Source organism: Pieris napi, chromosome 1 (assembly GCF_905475465.1).
Source record: "Pieris napi chromosome 1, ilPieNapi1.2, whole genome shotgun sequence".
NCBI lineage: Eukaryota > Metazoa > Arthropoda > Insecta > Lepidoptera > Pieridae > Pieris > Pieris napi.
The window spans coordinates 642,989-667,461 of NC_062234.1; the positions used below are offsets into that span (position 1 = coordinate 642,989).

General features: G+C 33.3%; 1 protein-coding gene across 2 annotated transcripts; it reads right to left on the reverse strand.

The window, feature by feature from the left end:
• Positions 1-851: 851 nt before the first annotated feature.
• On the reverse strand, positions 852-24,007 carry LOC125053103. Of its 2 annotated transcripts, none has more exons than XM_047654325.1 (12): positions 23,893-24,007; positions 23,445-23,551; positions 22,342-23,075; positions 21,917-22,132; positions 19,945-20,111; positions 19,144-19,256; positions 17,975-18,224; positions 17,223-17,382; positions 16,729-16,830; positions 15,530-15,619; positions 14,068-14,186; positions 852-4,906 (listed from the first exon to the last, which is right to left on the reverse strand). In XM_047654325.1, the coding sequence occupies exons 2-12, from the start codon at positions 23,474-23,476 to the stop codon at positions 4,862-4,864; spliced, it is 2,028 nt and encodes a 675-aa protein (XP_047510281.1). In that variant the 5' UTR covers positions 23,477-23,551; positions 23,893-24,007; the 3' UTR covers positions 852-4,861. The 2 variants fall into 2 exon arrangements, with proteins under 2 accessions (XP_047510281.1, XP_047510275.1); XM_047654319.1 differs by having other exon boundaries at positions 22,342-23,081.
• Between the last annotated feature and the right edge of the window lie 466 nt (positions 24,008-24,473).

Here is a 24,473-nt window from a genome sequence, read left to right on the forward strand (position 1 = left end):
TAAGGTATTATTATATGTATCGATGCGAGTAATAGCTTTGAAATAGAAAAAATACTTTAAACATATTTCGAAAATGGTTGTACCTTCAACGTATGCTTCAATAACACGTGTGCAAACGAAATTATCCCTTACAGATTGTTGACTCCGCTTGAACCAAATTTATAGCGACATCTTAGCTTTTAATGTCCACTTTTCTTTTTTACGAGGCGTTCGTGCGAGCTCTTACTTTTAAATGTTGCGACTTATCAAACGTGACGCAATTGTGTGAAGGTAAAACGCTACAGTACAATGACCTTATTAAAATGTGTAATTATTGTTAGAGTTTTAACTCTTCTCTCTCTGATCTTCTCTTGTATTACAAAAGAGAAGATCAGATAGTAAGTTAAACTTACAGCTATACTCAAAGTAGTTCATAAAAGTAAACAGTCACTTTCACTGCATAAATAAACTAACTATTAAAATCAATATTTTTATTAATTATAATAGTTTGAGTATGGCTATATCGTGTGTTTATATGTCTATCTTGAAATGTATTCGTATAAAAATAAAGTTCCATACTTTGCCCTTATAATATCGATTTTTTCTTTCTTATTTTAAGTTAATTAAGCCAAGTAATGGATATTAAATTTAACCTTATGCGGTAAAGTAATTAAGTTAATACCAACCATAATTTTAAATAAATAAGTTATATAAGTTATTGTCCTTTTATTGCTGTTTTTAAATTAGCATAAATAGGTTTTGACTTGATTGAATTTGACATTTGCGAACTTGGAATCCTGGTATTCGAATTTTAAAATATATTGAAGTAATCTGTGAAATAATGGGTCTGACTACTAAAAATAAATTAGAAATGTACATTAAATGTTTATTACTACACATAAATTACATTCAGATGCTGGCTAATGTACAATGTACTACAAACTAAAAATGCTTCCTTAACTATTATTACAAAAATATACGATTCTAACTTATATTAAAGAGACCAAACACGTTGTCAAATTAGATTAAGCCTACTGCGATTGGAAACTACGAAGGTAAAAAGTATATAAAAATATGTTACACATAATATACAGTATCCGAGTGCTCGCTAGATTGATTACACTGTGGACCTACTGTTATGTTCTGTGGTGAAATAAATAAATATCAATTACAACGAGTTTTATTTGAAACCGTTTGTTAAATATGTCGGTGGGTTCGCAAATCCTACTATTAAAGCCACTCGTCCGCACACAATCTCAAAAAGAAGCCAGTTTGAAGATCTCAATCGTGATGTTATTCGGTAATAATTAATGGGGCATAGCTAGTGAACAAAATATTAACAGAGAAGAAATCAGACATGTTGGAAACATTACCAACTGCTCACTAGATGGCGTTATTTGAAATATTTCAGATATGGGGTTGAACTGACAAAAGAAACAAAAAAAATTACGTTAGAATAGTATTTTTCAGTTTTATTACCAATATCACATGGACGCGTGAACATCAGGCATTTAAAGAGGTAGTTGTTTTCTGTAACATTCTTGGCGCGAAAATATTAAGACCAAATAATTTGAATTACAATTCCAAATTAAAATCATTACATTTTCAAGTTAACACGTATTTGGAATCAAAGAGTATAGATTTTGACAATCCAAAATGTTTAAAAGCTTACATCGATTTATAATCCAAAGAAATTAGATCAAGTGATCCTAAAATAAGTTGTTAAATTATTACTTTTAGAAACATTACTCACACTAGCAACAATTTTCTAATACCATACGGGCCGCACAATACGCCGTCACCATGGACGTTATGAATCGAATAACATACGAAACTACAGATATTTACAAGGCCAATAAATATTAACGTTAATTTTTGAAAAATTTATTATACCAATGCAACGTTAGTTTAACGCCATCTATGGGTGAAGAATTGCACTATTAAACGCTTCTCCAAAACGTAATGATATTTAAAATAATTTACATGTAAAATCCGGTTAAAATAGTAATTTTCAGATAAGTCGAACCCTCTTATCTCTACTTAAACTAAGGTGCAGTATCTTATACTATAATCTCCCTAAGCGCAGTCAGTTCCAATTCATCTACAAAAGTACAAATAAATAACTAGCCATATCTAACTGTAAAGGGATGAACAAATAGAGTTATTCATTGAATCTGTTAAGTAAAAGAAAATATGTTGTCTGTAGACTGTATAATTATTTGTCTCCACTCTATTGGTTCTTCCCCTCTTTATACACTATTGATGAATATATAAATACCCCTGCAGATAAGCGCATATACATGTTTCACGAGGCGGGAAATACCAATTAAATAATGCCAAAATTTATGATCACAAGGATTTTTACATCGAAAGGCGCCACCTTATAGAACATACAAACATCGTTCAAGTATTTCGGTAGACGAAAAATGGGCAAATATGAAGTTAGTGTACAAGTTAGTGATTTGAAGTTCTAAATGTTTAGAAAGCACAGATTACTAAATTCAACGTTCTATGCTCAGTAAACTAGTCTTTTGACATGACAGTTGTCAAAAGAAATAACTCTTTGGCAGTTGGCAGTCGATTCTACATCAAATTGAACATAAAAATCGATGAATATATTAGTTTTATAGAGTAGTAACGTTGCACAGTTCTCAAAATGCTCGCATGTTTTAAATATCAACACTCTTATAACCATTTATTTAATCTATTGAACAAGGAATCCGTTTTTTTTTAATTTAGTTTCTCCGGAGTAGCAACAACTATCTTTTTGTAAGTTAGTGTTATAATAGTTAGCAACGTAACGCCAAAACATGATAATAATACACAAATACGCAGTTATTTGTGTAATAGATTTTCCGCCACTGTTCGTTGATTTGTGCGCATCGTTACGTCCGAAGACCCGATCCCCCATACATATTGCGTCACTATATCACCGTTCATCACACGTGACCATAAAAATGAATGAATTTCTTTCTTATATAATCACGATTATGGAATATGTATTTCCATACCAATACTGTCCGTGACCCTAAGGACCTCATCAGAGACCTGCCTATAAAGGTGATGCCTAAATTCAATTCCAGAGCTATAAAATATCATTATGACCATAAATTTTGAAGCTGTAACGATTAAAGAACAAAAATTTTATACACTTAATGAAAATAAAAATCACGTTCGAATTAAATTAATATTCACAGGAATTTTAACCTAACGTATTTCGCGTTACGTCTTATATCGCCAATAATCACAATCTAAGTAGGAACATTATCTCCAGGAATATTGATCGTCGAAGGACGCATCACATCCATATTGCGACTTTATGCCATTGTGTTAAGGTTGATTTTAGAATTTTTGTTAGAATTTCCCACTACAGTAGGGTAACACAGTTCAAGGAAAAACAATATTCGTAAATTACTTTCTTACAATGTTTCGGCTGTCTTTATTTTATATTAGAAAATATATTATTGTCCCTTATGTTATACCCAGTACAAAAACAATGTTCAAAATTCCATCGATTACAGAAGTTTGGCAACAAACGAAATGATCAGAATTAATAGTAAAATGACATTGCTGTTACTCGATTTTGTTAAAATTTTTTTATCTATTTAATTGTATTAAAATGGAACATATTGTTTGTTTTGTGAATTAAGTGTATCATATACCATGTTAATTATGAAGAATAAAACCCCATTACCAAACCCTTAATTAACTTTGATCGAATATAAAATGCAACCAGAAACCCTTTAATACTGTTCTCGGTTTTAGATAATTGTGACCAACTATAAAAATGAAATACAGTTTCTATAGATGGCGCTATAAACGACATCGTCGGTCACCCGTGACGAACGGCTATAAAACCAAAGACACCGTTAGTCACGCGTGGTCAAACGCAAAACGGATAATTAAATTTTTTTGATGGGAACTGTACTTCATTGTGAATATTTACAACTTATATTTAATTTTAAAAATATTTAGCTCAACTATGAGTTTGACAAAAGGCTGACAAATTAAAAAAAAAACTTTATCATGAACTAGTTTGGCCTAAGTAGGCACCCAAGCAAGGAACACGAAGGCGAAGGAAAACTTCGCAGGACTTCGGAATGTCAAAAAGTTTTTTGACATATCTACTATGTACTGTGTATTATACCAATGGACTCCAAAATCGTGTGTTAGACATAGGCGAATTGCCTATTTGCCCATAAGAAAAGTAAAAACAACACGGCAATCTAAAGGTTGACCGAGGGTTGTAACGTCACAGATATCCAACCAAGCAAGCGTTTATATTGCCAAACTCATGGTTCAGTCTAAACTATGTCTAACTTAATGTAAAATCTTTCAATACGAAGAAATGGTTATATTTTCATCGCGTGAACCGCTAATGAAAACACAAAAATCTAATTTAACTGTTCAAATATCCATACCAGACATATTTGTGTATCCTTTGATAATATGAGTTCGCCCTGAGTCTACTAGGATATTAGACATTAGTTTAAATCCATTTTTAATTAGATTTTTGAGTATCGACATTTTTGGAAGATTATTTCGGGAGAAAACCAACAGCACTGAACAAATGATTCATACTCGCATTCATCAATTTTGTTTGCTTTTTATAAATTTGCAGCTTTTCCGAATTAAACGGAAGTCATCCGTGACCGACAAATCACGAAATGTAAATTTTTAATCCGAAAAACCGGCAAGAAGCATAACTGACGTCAGAAGAAATATTAAAAGTTTGACGTTTAATTGTAAGTTGACCAAATTAATAAAAAACTACTACGACAGTTACACACTACAATTCACTAACACACAAAATTAAAGCATAATACAAAACGAGTTTGTTCCTAAACACATTATTATTACAGTTTATATAAGCGTATATGTGTTATGAGGGCGCGGACGACGACTCCATACTTACGGCAACTTGCATCTGAAATTATTTATATTTATTTAAAATACAGTTTCAATAAAATAACAGCCGACAACACAACGTCCGGGGGTAATAAGCCTCTGCGAATGGACTTTAAACGCAAACTTTCGACTCTGCATCTTAGGGAGTCTTCAAGTATTACGTAACGAATTTGGGGGACAGTTGCAGGGAAGGGGGGAGGGGGTCGAACTACGCGTAACGCAACATTGTTTTGAATAATATCAATAAATAATATTAACGCGATTAAAACAATAAAGCTATTTCAACGACTTTTCGTTACGCCATATTGTAACTTTTAGGTAAAAATAGTTACGTTACGTTTTACTAGAGGGGTGGGGGAGGTACAGAAAAACGTTACAGCGCCCTAGATAACGGGGGTAGGAGGATACAAAATCTCCAAAAATTGTGTTACGTAATACGTTGAATGCTCCTGGAGAGTTGTGACTTTAGACTTAACGGTGAAATTTGATTTCATAGAACTTTTTTTTATAGAACAGGAGGCAACGAACATGCAGTAGGCTCTTCTGATGTTAAGCGATACCGCCGCCCATGGACACTCTCAATGCCAGAGGGCTTGCGAGTTTTTTAAATGGGTACAATCTTTTTTGAAGGACCCTAAGTCGATTTGGTTCGGAAATACTTCAGTGGCCAGCTGGTACCATATGGTGGTGGTGCGCGGCAAAAACTGCCCGAAGACGGAGGGGCGTCGAGACTTAAAATAACATACTACAATTGAATAACGACATGTCTGTGTATTTTATTTAAATAAAATTAAAATAAATTCACTATTCTTCTATACAATTATTAATAACTTCACTATTCTTTCATTCCGTAAAATCCAGACATTTCATAAGTTTGGATACTAAAAAAGTATTCCACCGAAAAAGGGACAAATTTGACTTATTTGAGGGCAATAAAAACAAAAAAATACTACTACAAAAATAACAAATATTTCAATATCACAAACTAGTGTTGCCCAAAATCGGTCTTGGTCTTGCAGTCTTGGTCTTGTTCTTGCACTTTTGCAAGACCAAGACCAATACCAAGACCGCCTTATTGTAGCAAGACCAATACCAAGACTGAAGCCTGCAAGACTTGAGCAAGACAATACTTAAACCTGCAAGACTCTTGCGTCTTGCAGTTAAGTCAAACTGAGATTTGGGCATTATTAAGTAGGTATTTGTATTAAATCCCGATTTTGAGAAACGTTCCCCAGTATCAAAACCGTAGGTATCGTCATAACACTAAACTAAGGGCTGCAGTTGTATCTGCAGTTGGCAACGTGCCGCTCGTCTGAAAGAACCCTGAAAGGTATTGTATTGATTAGGTAGGTAAGTACTTATTATATTTCAACTATTTATTAAGTAGGTAGCGTGTTAATACTCACAAATCTGTTCCCATCATCCCATGTGATGTAAATGTACCTAGAATAACTTTCTAGCAAAGTTCATACCTTGTTGATCTACCACAGATCTGCCAGCGTTGCCAGATTTTTTATTGTCAAGGCGGGATTTTGGAACTTTTTCAGTTAAAAAAGTGGGAATCTCTCGTCAATAGCGGGACATAGTAACTAAAGGTGATATTTTAAATCAGAGTTACCCTATCGTTAAACACTTGTCTTCTTAATAAAAAAAAAAAAATAAACAAAACAAAACTAAACCAAAAAAAGTATTCATATCATTAGACAAATGGCGTTTCAAATAATTGTCAGAAATCTGAGGAATGAGTATATGATATACCTGGTATCTTTTTTTGGTAGCTGTTAAAAGAGCTGGTGCAATTTCTGAGCATGGCAGTGGTGTCTTGAGTAACCCCAAAAAGCGGGAAAAATGTCCCGCGCGGGGCATTTCATGTTCATTAAAAAATCGGGACGTATGGCAACGCTGGTATCTACCTATAATAATATATTATGCTTGTTTATGTCTAATGTGCAGATTTTACGTTAGTACTCGTAGGTTGGTATGTGCTTAAAATTATATCCAACAAAATTATATAAACATTATGTAGGTAGCTACTTATGTTTCAAAGTTTATATTATTCTTCTATTCAGAAAAATTTAAAACTAACAAGCTAGCGAGTCGAGTAGGTCTAGTAACAGTTTCTACGGCAGCCAATGTTATGGTACAGACGCCAGCACATTGAGCTCCTACAATCTGTCAAATTTCTTTAACAGATTTTCAACTTTATCGCTAGAGTATTAAGGTTCAAGGTTAATTGGGAAAATGTGACGTTCTGCGAATAAACTGTTGGTCGGTCGGTGTATTATATACCTAATTATTTGATAATTTACCGACAAAGACGCCGCGGTTTGCAACAAGTGTATCACAGCATTTGACACTGTTTGAGCGCCGCATTTGCCGACAAAGAGTACGGACAGAGGCACACAAAATTGTTACCTATTTTGGTAGGGTTGGTATAGGGGGATAAAATTAAATGTCTCAGCAGTAGGTAGGTATAAATTGAATGCTCTGAGTTTCTTGTACAAATACATTCTCACACTGGCTGTCCGGCGAGATCATAATTAATAACTAAGTAGGTATTGCATCTATTGAATTTCGAATATTTTAATTTCGAAATACCTAATCATTGTTAATATCGGTAAATGATAGATAGTGAGTGATATACCTAGGTACTAAAATGTGAGCAGCAAGATTGAAAATTGTATATGCCATGTCAGTGCTTTCCATAAGTTTATTTTAAAAAAAGCTCTTAAGTAAGATTTAGAGTTCACTATTACACACAACAAATTATGAAAAATATATTTAGACTGAGTACTTAGGGAATTAGTAGAAAAAATATTCTATCGTAGATACCTAGTTAAAACGTTGTGTTTACTTAATTTTATTTTTCTGTGCTAATGCCAGCATTGACAACCCTACCAAAATAGGTAAAAATTTAGTCCGCCTTAGTCCTAGACTTTGTGTTGCCGCCGTCGCGTCGCTTTCATGTCAAAGGTCGCCGCCACTGCCCATGTTCCAAAGAATAAAATAGGTTTCCGGGTGCTCAGAACGGACGCCAATAGATTATGTTGTCCTCGCAAGGAAGATTGTAGTCGTAAGCATATTATAAAAAAATTTGTAATAACAATATACCTAGTTTATATTATTATTATACCTTTTTAAAGGACATTGCACTGCAAATTTGGAAGTGGGTTAATTTAAACAAACTTGAAACGTGGAAAAACTCCAAATATGAGTGACGTCGTGGGTTTTGTTTTAAAATCACACACTTCCAAAAATCGAGATTTAAAGTGTCGGTTTATCAACTTCTATCGTACCTACATGACGTGAGGCATGACCTAACGGAACATGCCTAGTTCCAATAAAAAAGGAACGTGATAAACAATATTATTTGCATTTATTATCTGCACTATATTTTTGCGTAGGCACAAAACCTATCTGATTCTGATTCTGATACTTCTGTTTTTTAATCTTTCAAAGATTTATTCTATCTATCAAAGAACGCCGCATTTTTCTTTGTCGGTCTTCGGCTTGTGCTTATAAATATGAGTTTTTAAATAATTTTCAGTCATTTCCAATTGAGTTCCGCTTCGAGTCTATCTTATTTATTGTTCTCGCCGATTTACCTAGCTAGATACTCTAAATCCTTATTACTTTCGGAGTGAATGTTTACAATTTGACATGAGTGACGAAGATTCAAATAGCTCTAGTCGGAGTAGTGAGAGTTGCAGAATTAGATCTAAAAGACTTAAAAGCAAATATGACGAGTTTTTCGAAATAACTCATGCGTCCCAAATTGGTATGTGTAAATTGTGCCAACATAAGAAAGTCGAAATAAAAATGAAAAACAGAAACACTTCAGGCTTAAGAAAGCATCTAGTATCTTTTCACGGGAAGGAATCGCAAATATTTGTTCCTGTAAGAAAACCAACATTAAGTCAAAGTCAAAGTGGAGATATCACAAGGTTTTTAACAACCACTGCAATAAGTAGACAGGTAAGAAAAAAATATGTTACGTAAATACTAGGTACCCAATTAATAATTACAGTAATTTCCAGAGTAAAGTACCTAGCTGTTTCTCGTAGGTACTTTATTTTTGTAAATTTATGAAAAAAAAAACAATGCAAATTAGGGTGTTTCATAAATACCTACTTTACTTTTTATAGTTTAAATTTTTTTTTTATAAATTATTTAGTAGTACGTAGTCCTCAGCGTGGCAATTATGGGCAACTACACCCCGAATGGGAAGCCTTTGTCCAGCAGTGGACGTTCTAGTAGTTCGTAGTTATTAAATTTTTTTACGATTTTAATCTCTATTTCTACAAACGGGTGTTTGTATAGGTATCCTTGTATTACGTGTTACAGAAAGGGTAGGTAGGTATCTGGTTTAGAATCTGCATTCATTTGAACCGTGAGCTAAATAAAGTACTCTACTTAAGCAGGTACATAGTTACTTAATTACTGAGGCAGCCGCGGCACTACTTAAGTTTATTTTACTACAAACAAAAAACAATTTCCCAAGCTACAAAACCTACTTCGATTTTGTACTAACTAATATGTGTTCAATTATTTGTTATTTTGTGGCATAAAACTATCAATATAATAATAAAAATACCAGAAAAACAAATGTTATACGGAGTTGTTTCTTGGATGAATATATGTCCCCGTAGAGCGAAAATTCATTAAGTCCAAAAAACCTGTTTTGAGATAATGAGGGTTAAAGTTTTGAAAAATATAAATTGCCATAACTTTAGCATGTCATGCCATATTTTAATGTTTTTAGTTTCATTTTGAAGGAAATCAAATTAAGTTAAAATGTTAGCTACCCAAAGTGATGATTAAGTTATTACTGAGAAAACCTAAAAAAAAAACCAATTAGTTATTTGTTCTCTGTAGAATATCCGATGTAGTTATGAATTAGTTAATATTTGCCCCTAGTTAGTGATTTTTCACTCAGATCGAGTTTATTTTTATGTTATATGTACTTGATTTGGGTAATTTACGACTAACTGGTAGATATACAAAATATACATAATGAAAAAAAACTTAAGAGTTAAAAGACATTTTGTTTTATAATAGTATAAAATCTAACTACTTTTATATAAAAAAAATCTTCTACACTTCCTATGAATTAAAAATGTTAATATAAAAGTAACTTAGGTAATCTTTTATTTTATAAGCTATGTAAGTTTTTGATAAATAAAAAAATAGTTAACATGATTTCGTAATTTCTCTTATTTTCTATTAGGACCAAAGAATAGATTTATTTAATTTTCACTTTTTGTAAATCGGAAACTAGGATACCTACAAAATTGACGGTTAGACAGTTAAATAGGGGAAAAAACTATAGTTTTATTGGCATTGTTAACTCGATTTGGGCATTTTTCAACCTAATGTGTTTTCGCTCTACGGGGACGATTATTAATTGATTGACACTATTTGACACCGATCAGCTGACGTAGGTACCTATGTAATGAATGATTTGTGTACGTATAGACTTACAAACATTAATAATTATGTAGGTAATTATAGGTATTGAAAAATGTTGCCTTATTGGTTTCTTATCACTTATCACCATAGGAATCCGTGCCTTTGATATGTATGTACATTAAGTATATCCTTTCCGTAACACGATTATAATACAGATTATAGGTATACCTAGGATACCTAGATATAGGTACAGACCTATACCTAGGTAATTTATTCAAATGCGAAGCTAGTTTAGGTATAGTTTAGGTTTTCTAGTACCTATATTATATTTTTATAGATATCATGCTATGTTCATAGTTTTAAATTTTAATAGGTACCTATTATTACTATTATTAACACATATTTTAATATTTTATTTCAGTCAGTATCTGAAAACCGAAGTGACAACTTCATGACAGCTACAGTTGATTGGATTGTAAAAAAATATCTTCCTTTCTCATTTTTCGATGATGAAGATACACAGGAATATTTTCGATCGATATGCCCGAATACGATATTTCCTAAAAGGTCGACACTAAGAAGGAAAGTTAAAGAGCGATTTGAAGAACTACAATCGAATGTTAAAAATCGACTACAACAATATTCATGTAAAATGTCATTTACCATTGATGGATGGACGTCCATTGCTGGTAGGAGTTACTACGGGGTCACAATTCATTTTATAGACAATGACTGGAAGTATCGATCTGTAGTCCTTGATTTTATACCATCGCGCGGTCGACATACTGGGTTAGATATTGCAACGATTTTCCACGAATGTTTATTGGAATATGGCATAATTAATAAAATACAGGGTATCACGGTGGACAACGCAACTGCAAATACCAAATTTATGTGTGAACTTGGCAAACAACTGCTGCATTTTGATTCAGACAATCAACATTTCCGGTGCTTTGCTCACATTTTGAACCTTGGTGTACAAGATTTACTAAAGACCTTAGCTTTACACATTGAAACTGACAATAAAGAACAAGAACAGCAGTATGAAGACTATGAAGACGAAACTGAGGAAGATGAAGAATATGTGCCAAATATTGCTGACTCACGTACAGGTATTACAAAATTACGCAGTATTTCCAGTAAAATAAAAAGAAGCGAGATATTGAAGAGGAAGTTCCAGTCTGCTTGTGAAGCAGTTGGCGTGCCATCAAATCTCAATCCTATACTCGACTGTCCAACAAGATGGAATTCCACACATGATATGATTGGATTTGGTTTAAAAGTGAGACCTGGCATTAACATATTATGCGTTTCAGTAACCGAATTGAATGATTTTCAAATCACAGAAACGGAATGGCAAATACTCGAAAAAATACATAAGTTTTTAATAAACTTTAAACTTTTATCAACGAAACTTGGTGGAGAAAAATATGTTACATTACCGCTAGTCATTGTATCATTCAATCTATTGCTTGATAAAATTGAATCAATGGTAAAACAATTAGATGAGAAACCAAATCGAACTGAAGTGGATGAAAGGCTCATTTTAGGTTTCCAAGCAGCCCGAGATAAAATGCTTAAACATTATAAGAAGAGCAACTGGATTTACTGTACCACTTTAATTTTAGACCCAAGGCACAAAGCTCAGACTTTTGATATTACATTATGGGGGCAGCAAATTAAAACAGAAAGCCTGCACAAATTTAATGAACTTTATAAAGAATATAAAAGTCTACACGTACAGCAACACTCGGTGTCTAAATCTCCAGAATTAACAAGAAATGAAAACAAAGTATGTGAGGATGAGGAATATGAAGATGTAATAGACTTTGAGAAACTGTATGCATGTCCCTCTACGTCGTCATCTGGATCTTGTCTTCAAGGCTTAGTTTCTGACGAGTTGGAGGAGTATCTAAGTAAACCGAGAGCCGCCAGCTCGGAAGACATTTTAGAGTGGTGGAGGACGCATGAGACGGAATATCCGATTTTATCCAAGATGGCTCGTGATTTTCTTTCGATACCTGCAACTTCAGTACCTGCTGAGAGATTATTTTCTAAAGCATCGCTAGTAATTAGAAAACATAGAAATAGATTAAGTGATGAATCAGCGAGGTGGTTACTTTGTATTAATTCTTGGTCAAAAGAATTAATATAAAGTAACCAATTTTTTTTAATTCGAAAACAACCATATTCATATTTAGTTTTAGCCACACAACAAAAACCTCTCGGGGTTTATATCTGCATGTTGGCGAGCCGTTCATATCATTTCTTTACCAATTTATAGGTAGATACAATAATACATAGGTATTTACATAGGTACATTAGGAGAATTTTTGTGTAAGGAAACGCTTTGACTTGTACTTATAACTTTTTGAACTCGTTTTGTATAACGTTTGCAAGTCTACTGGAAGTTAATTATGTCGATGCTATTCTGTACTGTACTGCAATTTTTTTATTTAAATAAATGTTAAATTGCATAGATTGTCTTTATTCTACAACTCTTCCATCCCATTCCATTAAACAAATTAATTATTATTAGTTAGTAAATCATCGCTGAAGACAATAGTCTTTACTAAATAATTAAATAAATTTACTAAATAAATAAAACTAATTTAAACTAACGTGTTCAATAAATAGCAATAGGCTAATAGGTATTTGTAAGTCTCGCAAGACTTGCAAGACTCTTGCTGCAAGACCAATACCAAGACCAAGACTGAGAGCGCAATACCAAGACCAAGATCAAGACCAGGTGTATTGTCGCAAGACAATACCAAGACTGGGCTAAGTCTCGTCTTGGTCTTGCATTTGGGCAACACTATCACAAACAATATTTCGAATTAAGTTTCAAACTCAAACTCAAACTCAAAATATCTTTATTCAAGTAGGTAACTAAGTACACTTTTGAATAGTCAAGTTAAATTAATCGTAAATTTACATTTACTACCAGTTCGCAAGTCAAGGGCGTAGAGCGGGTAAGAAGAACTGGCAAGAAACTTTCCGCCACTCTTTTTAATCGCCAAGTATTGTCATACAAATTGTTTGAACTGGAGCAATTCAATCCCAAGGATTAGGATCATTTAAGTAGTCCTCAAATTTATAAAAAGCTTTGTTGATTAATTTTCGTTTAACGAGGACTTTGAATTTATTTAGTGTTAATTCTCTAATTGCGCTTGGGAGTTTGTTGTAAAAACGAATACAATTTCCATATAAGGAGTGATTTATCTTTTGGAGCCTGGTTGGTCGTACACTCAAATTAGTTCTATTTCGCGTATTATACTGGTGAAAGTCACCATTTGTTTTAAAATCGTTTATATTTTTTTGGACATACAACAAGGCTTCAAGAATATATTGACCAGATAGTGTCATAATATTTAATTCCTTAAACTTATTCCGTACCGACTCCCTCGGAGAAACACAACAAATACCCCGAACAGCCCGCTTCTGCAGCACAAATATGGATTGAACCTCTGCAGCAGCACCCCACAATAAAATGCCGTACGACATAACGCTATGAAAGTAGCTATGATACACAATTTTAGCCGTGTCCTCATCAGTAAACTGTCGGATTTTCTTTACTGCATATGCTGCAGAGCTCAATGTTTAATTACATTATTTTATTCTTTATCTGGCATCACTGCTTACTAATTCCAGGTTTAGTAAACCTTTAAAAAAAAAGCACCGCACTTAATAAAATGGATACATTCACTAACAAATGAAAAAATGTATGTAAAGACTCAGATGTTCTGACTCGGGACGGATTTTTTTAATTACCTTATTAGCGGGTACGGGTGAATTCGTAAACACGTCGGTCATATCGAGCGCACGCTCGTCCAACACGGCCTCCAATGCGGCCGCTAGTTCGCAGCTTTCCGCGAACGTACCCCCCTCCGCTATAAATTAAATACTCATTTATACGAATAATTGGCTACTTGATCAGAATTTAAAAATATTTTCTGACTATTTATTATTGTCTACAGATCCTATACAAATTGTTAAAAATCATTCATAATTTTATATTTCTTTCGGCAAGATGGCGACGCAATTGTGACCACGTAACAGACGTCAAGTTTATTTTTTAGACTTAACTAACCTTATCTCTAAGGCCACTTTAACTTTGTACGAATTCTACTAACGTAGCGTTTAATTATTGCGTTTAATTGTTTTTACCTGGGTTCCGATCAATGAATGAAGATGTACAGAAGATATCGAGTAATAAGAAAAAAATTATATACCAAATCTAAACTGTACATTCATTTAACATTTGTAAAGATAATAAACGGGATTTTTTTAAATATTATTTTTATAGGTAGTAATTGTTCGGACTTTTATCGACATCTTTGAATTAGATCTTTCATTTAATGTTTTTTTTTTCTATTCATTAAAAAAAAACTTATTACTATCTTTAGCATACATTTAAACAACAGGTAAATTAAATAACGTATGGTAATAGTTTTAGTCCACGTTTTATAAAGCAGTAAAGTTTTAAACATAAATGGTTTAATATAAACAGTTTATGTCACTATGACACGGCGAACTTTGTTGTGTTACAGATTAGCTAAAACAAAGTTCACTTATTTATTAATGAAACCCGTTTTTCGTTGTCACGACATAACATGAAAACGGCTTGACCGATTTGTCTGATTCTTTTTTTATAATATTCCTTGAAGTACGAGGATGGTTCTTACGGAGAGAAAAATTAAAAAAATTGAATGACAAAGTCTAAAAATAACACTTTTCTATATCCTCATACAAAATATTCGTAATAATATTTAAAGGCAATTTGAAATTTAATACCATAGCATAAAGTTCAAGTGTTAGTGGAGGGGTTCCGGGAAGGTAAACTTTTATTTTTTGACATAATGTATTTGTTGTCTTATCAACTTTCTTTTTTTTATCTTACTAGCTAGACCGATGTCCCGAATAGCAGAATAAGTATTTAAAAACAATAAAGAATCGACTGTTAGGCGCTACGACATTCGCCAGGCCAGCTAGTTTATTAATATTAAAAGACAGGACAAGACAAATTGTTGAATATTGATAAATAAATTTATTTTATATCGACGGGACGAAAATTAAATTTTTGAATTACATTTGTATTGATAAATAAAATATTTGTAAATATTCCATTTTTTTTAATTTTCTGCTATTCTGGACGGAGACAAATACAACGGTCCAGCCTTTCTCGTGTTATAAGTGTTCGAACGACGGCCGACTTTGTTCTACATAAAATTACCTTGATTAAAAAACTCCGTGAAAGCTTCGTCCGGCATCTGGCTCAAGACGCTGGGGTCCAAAATGTCATCTGGGGGCACTTGACCGACTTCTTTGAAATAAGAGAAAAACACAGTAAATAATGGTTAATCATAAATAAACATACGAAATTCTCGACTACTGTCAAATGATATGACACAAGGTCTGATTGTTTGAATTTAGGCGCAATATTTTGTTTTAGTTTGAACGTCCCTTCTTTTAATTATGTAAATTCTAAAATATGTTTGTCGAAGGCTTGAATAATGGAAAGAAAATATAAGGGTAAGGTCAGAAATTCATACTTAATATCGAGTTCATTTTAAATGTGTAAAACCACACATTAGTACCACCACTATTGATTTGCAGGCATAGAAGACTAATCTCCCTTATTTATAGAACAGGGGGCAAACGGGCACGAGGCTCGTCTGATGTTAAGTGATATCACCGCCCATGGACACTGGCAGAAGGCGTGCGTTGTCGACTTTTTAAGAACGCTTTTTGACGTGACAACGTCTTATAATTCGATCGAGCCGGCTGCACGCACGAAAAAACATGACTCATGCGGCGTTACCTCGCTATGAGGCGTTCCATTTAAGGCTTGAAGTGCAAGCGAGAGCTCGGAACGAGCGACAAAGAGGCACAATCGTACAAAAAATTACATAATTGTATTTATGCGTACAAATAAATGTAACTTGATCAATTCAATTGTGATTTCCATTTACCTCCTTCTCTATATCCATACAAAATATCTATCAAACAAATAAAATTTAAATTTTCTTTTGAAAAATGCAACCATTCCATCAGTATTTTCTTATGACGTTGTCACGTTCAACTATCGTCAGTAAACCGACTTTACAGACGCCTTAAAACTAGCTTATTAAGATTTTTTTTTTATTTGATGCGTAAAGTATTAAAGTTAAGGTGTGATTGAGGAAGCAATTTGTGGAACTAGTAAATTTTTATTCTTTTATTAATAAATTCTTAAAACATAATACAACGAGTATTTTAGTTACTCTACTTCTTTTACAAATACCACTTACAATATTACTCGTATCCCTGAAGTCGTAGATTCGATCCCCGGCTGTGCACTGGGACTTTGTCTATGTAATGTGTTCTAAGTTTTTTTTAAACTTGTCTAAATACTTAGACTACGGCGTTGTTTTAAATAAATTTAAAAAATACCTAGTTCAGTTGCAGTTCCACCAATATATTCGCTCTCACTCAGCCCACCAATCCCCGTGTCCTCGCTGTCATAAGCCGACGAATTTGAGTAGGCATTAATTTCTGTAAACACAAAGTTACAATTCATTTTGTTCGTATAACAAAACAGAACAAAAAACGACGGGTTGCACTCCGGGAGTGCCGGCAGAAGTGAAACCTTGAATATTAACGTTGTGCATTTTGATATTTTGGAATGGTTAGGGAATAATTAATTATCAGTATAAAAGTACTATCATTTGGTAGAATACAATATTTATTTATTGCGCTATCGTACACAAACATGACAATTTATAGGTCATTCAATACGCCGCGCCAGCTGTCTACTCTCCATCCGTCTTACGAATTTTCGATCAGGTCACGTGTCCTGACGCGAGTGTAAAATTTTTTGCCTATTCCAAAAAAAAGGTGTACAACGCCGCTAAAGAAGTTTTCACTTCAATAAAAAAAAGGAATACCTGACAAAGACTGCGTATGTACGGGCGGTCTTTTGGCGACCAGTCGACGTCTCCGCTTGGGTTTGCGCGGCGGTCGCGGCGGACGCACAGCGCTGCCCATGGGACACGCACGCTTGCGGCTCTTTTGGGGCTTCTCGCGACTGAGGAGCTCGTAATTATCCTGAATTAAAAGTTAATATTTTTTAATATTAACTTTATTTTTATATACAGTCAATTCAAAGGCAAAAATCGTCAAAAAAAGAAATGTATAAAAATCTAACTTTACATTTAGTGCCAGTTCTCAAATCAAGAGCGTAGAACGGAAGAGAAGAAGTGGCAATAAACTCTCCGCCACTCTTTTTAATCGCCAAGTTTTTTGTTTTACACTAAGTTTGTAAGAAGCTGCATCCACTACAACATATTCCACATGGCCACCTTAAGTAATAAATAATTATAAAACAAATTAAAAACAAAGATTTGTCCTCTATCAGCAGGAGGCATGTTCAAATAGGAGCAGGCACTTACATTCTCGTGGGAACAACACGCAAATAGATAGTCGAAACAACTAACATCACCGCATACACGAATTCAAGTACGACCAGTCACCACAAGTAACACCCGTTCACGATCATGACGCATGGCCAGGCTTAAGTAACACCAAGTTGTGGAAGGACGGACGTCAGGTGATACGGGCGGACTTTCATTTCAAACGTAAATCTGCTTACGTAATACTTGAACGGCCCCAAGCGCTTAAATTACTTATTTTTACTCACCCTCTTCCAAGCATGTTCCGGACACAAAGGCGTCTGCTCGTGCAGCGGCAAAAGCGGTTGTTTGCAGCGCTCGCCGCCGGCGAAGACTGCAGCACACGCTGCATACAGCCGCTGTTCCGGCGCCATCGTGATGTGTGATAAGCAATACCGAGCGCACGGTAGAGGCGTTAAAGTGCATTTTTCCTCAGCACACATACTCGTTGCGTTCGAGTCTAATTTACTGCTGTCGCTCGCCGACCAGCCGCTTGCTCTGTAAACACCATAACTTATGGCTATTTTTTTTTATTAAATAAATAAGAAAAAAAATTTTTTGCCATAATGTTGTTCGACAAGATAATGTTAATTATATAAATGAAATATTTCAAATTAAGGAAAATAATAATATATAATTTTAATACAGAAATATATGAGTCAAACAGAAATTGCTTCAATAAACAGCTGATTAATATGTTCTGGAAAAATTTAATAAAATAGTTATTTAAAAATATGTCAACATACTTTTGTTTTAATTATGTTTTATACATAATTTAAACAAAATTTAAGTGAAAGTAAAAATTTTACATTATTTTTATACTTTAATTCAGTAATTTTTGTACTTATTTTTTAATATCCACCGATCATATCCGCCTGAACTCGATTTTTATAACCTTTTCGTTCGTCTCCTTTGAGAAATAGCAATAAACTTCGAAGTATTTAATATTTTGTAAAAACCTGTCCTAATAAAATAACTTATGTAAAAATCATCGTAAAAATTTACTCTCATAATTTTTTCCTATCGCGCCAAAAGAATGAGATTTGTCAAGGAGAAATGGAGAGATAGTGTATGAAATATAGAGGATGTTACAAAGAGCATTGAAAAGGACAAGTGGAGATGAACAAGACGCACCTTGCGAGGAGCTGATGGAGTCAAGTATAACCCTAATAATCGTTGGTAGCGGAAAATTGGAAAAAAGCGGACAGTACAAGAGATGGGAAGATGAAATAAAACCGGTCGCAGGCAAGGTTTTGTCTAGATTGGAGCGAATAAGGGCAGAATAGAAGGGTATGAGGCCTTTGTCAGGATCGGCAAACGGACAAGTTTGATTTTAATTGATTGTGCGGAAGAAAAAAAAAATAAGTTGTGTCGGAAATACAGGGTATATTTATTTTATTTTATGAACAATTAATACCTCAGTGTCCGTCTCTCTTGTAAAGATAAAGTTCCAGTCATTCCGCGCATCGCCAAAAGGTGATTCATCGTTTGTTGAGGAAGACGACAGGAGCTCGCTCCATTTAGTTGTCTCTGAAATTGAAATCGTACATTGTAAAATGGACTGTAATACAAAGCAATAAAGCCGCTAATGCCATGTTATTATGCCACGCATATTAGCGTTCCAATAAATAATAATATTTAGCAAAATACGTACTCTTTACTCATAAAGTACAAACAATAGACTTCATAATATGGTCATTAAAAAAATGCGTCCAATTTTTTGACTTAATCAAAAATTTAATATTTAATTTACGTCCCAAAAATGTATTATTGGTTAGATATTTCTTTTAATATTTTTCTTGTAGCAATCGCGACGCGTATTTTGAGTATTGTTTATTAACTTTTTCTAATACGCTGTTTATTAAAGGTCTTGGGTGCAATTAATAAAAAAAGTTAGTAGCAAAAAGCCATATTATGGCCTCCCATAAAACCCCCTTCACCGTAAAATTAGCCTTCCCTTTTGGCTTTGCTTTATAATATGAATTATAGGTATATTACATTGACCCATATCCCAATAGTTAGTTATAAAAGAGTGGCGGAGAGTTTATTGCCAGTTCTTCTCGTCCGTTCTACGCCCTTGATTTGAGAACTGGCAGTAAATGTAAAATTATAAGCATTAAGTATTTAATATGTATTTCTCTACTGACGTTCATAAGTATACATTGTGTTACCTAAATGCAAAATTATTTAGATTTTTTTTTACACTTTGGCCTCTAACCTTTATAAGGGCTGCCAATGCTCTATGACCATCATGCTTTTTGGTCAAGTGCATAGCCGTCGCCGTCCGAGACACCTGTCTTCTCATCGCAGACCTACGCAGTTCTAGTCTGGCGCTCCGTGACTCTGCCGCACTTTCTTCGACACAGACAGGCCCCGAACCACTCTCTAAAAAAAATGGACACCATTTAGATATAATTATCACTTACTATGCCCCGTCTGTTCGTCAAATAATTGGACTACCCAGCAGAAAAATTATTTTCAAATCAAACCAATAGATCGATTACTGGTGCGTGATCAAAATGCTCCTTTAGCCATTCCACATACCGACCGCTGTCGTTGTGGTCTCGGCGAAAACGTCACTCATGACGTCATGACTAATGCTCACGCAACGCTCACAACGACCCATCTAAAGAGGTGGGTCGTTGTGAACGTTGAGAATAATTTGGCGCAATTTTTGAAATATGATATCCAAAGCTTAAAGATGGCGGTTTTCACGATTATATTTTTTTTATAATTGCATCCCATTCTTCATCTGAGCTAGATGAACTAGTTTCTGGAGTTTTATTGCGATGCATAAGCAAATATCCAACTGCTGTTAAAGCCATTTCGATTATATTTAAACTTAAGTTGTTTGATAACTTCACCAAAATTATTTATAAAATATTCAATTATTCTTCACTTTTAACATAAATAAATTTAAGTCACAAATATTAAAACTTATTGTTTAGGATTACCTAACCTCCTTAAAATTCTACTATTTTCAAACTTGACATTTGTAATATTTACAAGAACGCCCGAAATGCTCCATAATCCATTCCACTTGAGTTAACGACAGTAACATTCACAATCAAGTGGAATGGGGAAATCAGCGATCGTGAGCGTGAGCGTTGTGAACGCTTAGTGGAACGCACCATACGAGATTTATTTAACTACAAATAACTAAACAATAGCCAATGCGATGGTTGTGTAACTTAATTACCGTAACTGAGAATAACATCGCTGTAGAATGATAACCTCGTATGTCCAGAGAACCAAAGATACAGGAAACGAAAATGTTTCATTTCGTCAATGTTCGTTAAAATATTATTATGTTTTTGTCCATAGTTTTGGATGGTTAAAATGACTTATATATTAATGACATAAACAAGTCCTTACTTCATGATTATATCAGTTAAATGACATAAGAGTCACTTCACTTCACTTTATTTATAATGGCGACTTCTGACATAAGTCTTAGAATAAACAAATGGTTTTTTGACATATGAGGTTATCATTCTACAGTGATGATAACGCTTTCGTTAAGTTGTCTAATGCCCCAATGACAGCCAATAACGTCTGCCGTCTCAAATAGCCGTTGAGTAATAAATTGAGTGATCACGCGTTTAACCAAAAGCTCTCAAAAGGAAGGTTAACAAAACATTTTCATTGATACCTTGCTCCTATCAATTGTATTGTTATGTTATATAGAAATATTACGTTAATGTAGTTTGACATTCATTAATAAATTTTTTAAATCAGTACAGCAGTTTTATTTATAACAATAACAAATTGTCTATAAAATTTGAGTAGGTAAGCAAGGTTCACAGAAAATATGACACATTAAATACTTTGATACATGACATATCTGAAGTAAATTTTCTGTGACGGCCCTGAAATTGAGATATCCAAACAAGAATTTCAAATGTACTCCAAAAACGTGGACTACATGATCCTACTGAGTTAGTAACACACTCATGCCCTCTTTATTGACTATCGAATAAATTACTAATATTTTTACGCTTACTCAATAAGCTTACTTAAAATTTTTACTTACTTTAATTTCAATATAGTATGTTATATTAACAGCTAAACTGCTCTCAGCCAATCATTACAATATTAAGGCTAATGGGGTTATGAGAGGAATTCATAGGTAAGGTATTAACAGTTTAAATTAAAACATACCATTTTTTGAGGTTTAAACTGTAACATACCATAATCAGGCATAATGTCATCATCGCTACTGCTTTCTAAGAGTTTGTATGGGTTTGTATTCTGAATATCTAGTGGGCCACATTCAAACAACTCCTCATCTGGTGAGTGCCAGTTCTTTATTGGCTGTACTATTACTCTGTGGTGAGGGGATATCCGTTGCAAGGCCTCATGCTGTATAGGCCCTCTACCTTTTTTCGCCTTGGTTGACGGTTTGGCTAAAATATTAATGTAATAAATTCAATCAACTTTTTTTCTGAGACTAATAATACAATTACATAAAAAAAATAAGCCTCAAATAATACAAATTTCATTATCATTTTCCATTAAATATTTTGATTACAAGATTTATTATATATTGTCATAGAGACCAAGATAAAAGTTATAAAACACAACTATTCTAAAATGAAATTAAAAAAATAAGAACCTGCAGATTTCTTTTGGGCGGGAGTGGAAATTTTAACAGGTGCAATGTAAGGTTCAGTCTTGTTAACTGCTACTTGGCTGTCAGACAAAATTTGCTCTCGCTTAAAAACATCCAAAAATGTTTCTCCTCCTGCTTTTGCAGTTACATTCTGGGCATTATCCTTAGAAACATCACTGTTATGCTGTAAAGCTTTGTTTGTCGGTGGGTACCCCTTAGGGCTTGGAAGACCTGGACGATGAATAACAGTTATCTTTGGCTGATTGACACAAATGTCTTGAGCCTGAACTTTTTTCACTTTGGCATTAACTGTCTTTTTATCTACTGCGTTGTTAATTTCATTGATCTTACAGTGACCATTCAAAAAGGGTTGATTAGCAGTTTGTTTTATTTCACCATTATTTAAGCCTCCTAAAAGATCAAGTTCCTTAATTGGGCTTTCTAAAGGTATAGCTTTCCCTTCAGTATCAGACAGAGTCACATTTTCTTCGGTGTTACTAACAGTAATTTCACCAGCTATAACATCTGAATCATGAAACGTATACAGATCATTAGGATCAATCTTAAATTTTGAATGAAAGAAGTTTTCTGATAAATGAGGTATGTATGATTGCTCATCTCCTGAGCTGTCATTAATGTACATATTCACATTACTGTTACATGATCCAGGAACACTTTCAACTGCCATTTTATATTGACTCGCACAACTTGTTTCTGATATATTTTGGGGAATACCACTGAAACTACAAAAATATGCATTATTACATAAACTAATAATCTAAAAGGTTAAGTCTGTTAATAAAAAGTAAATATTGAGAATGTTTGCTACATAAGATTACATATGCTATTATAATAGTTATTTTATTATAATAGAAACACCAGGAAAATAATAAGTATACTTAGATATAAGTCACTACATAAAACTTTATGGCTGAGAGGAAACTGGATCATAATTGAACATTTAAATAATTATATTATTCAAAGTATGTAAAGTTTGGACTTCAAATAAAAGCCCTCTTTGTCGGCAGAAATATGATAATGGATTGATTATAATAAAAATCTATAAGTTTGATGTTAAGGGTATGTTTACAGTAGTATGAACTCACCCCACATTTTCTGAAGTGCTCATATAAGACATACTGGGAACATTTTACAACCTAATATTACATACATAAGTCAAATGCAATAGGGTCATTGGTCCCAAAAAATGCCACTGAAATTTAAGAAAAATATTAAATGAGTATTTCAAAGTCAGATATTATTTGTAAAATACGCAATATTTTGCATTCAGACGATAAGAAATTGTATTTTATAATGTAATGACAATTAGTGACATGTGTCAAAATTACCAAATAATTTTATTTCTCAGTACTTTTTACTTTTCTCTAAAATTTCTAACCAAATACATAAACCCGAAATGCGTATATTAAAACAACAAAAAAAAATAAACATTAGTTTAAGCAAAAATAAAATGAAATAAGTGAAGCTCAAAATATGCACCGATTATTGTAAATTAGTTTCTCTTTTACGGGAGTCCTACTTTATATTAATTACCTTATACAAGAGCAGTGTCGGATAGTATAATATGATTATTTTTTGGCAGTATTTTGTACACAAATATCTTTTTATCGAAAAGCTTTGTTGTAGAATTAATTTCAATAACATCAAATGTTTGACAATTGACAAATGGCATGTTTATTGTTTACTACTTGACAGCTTAATTTGTGACAACGACATTTTAATTATCTTTGGAGTCTATGACCTGTCTTTGATTATTTATAATTTAAAATACAGCTTATATTTTTAAAACTAATGTTATCATTAACCACACATATATTATATTTTAAATTTCATATCGTTTATAATTTATGTTAAAATATAGTTACATTATATGTTGCTTAAATCTTTCGATTCTGCATTACGATGCTGCAAACAAGATAAGAGATACGCTATTACTAAATACATATTGAATATGAAATTATCATTTTATTTAGCAGAAACATTAATAATGTTGTCAATGAGCATTAGAAAATATTTTTTATTAGTTTTAACTTTGGTAATGAGCTTGTCGTTGGATATATCGTAATACAGGGTTGCCATGATTCAATTTCTATTTACATATGTGATGACTGATT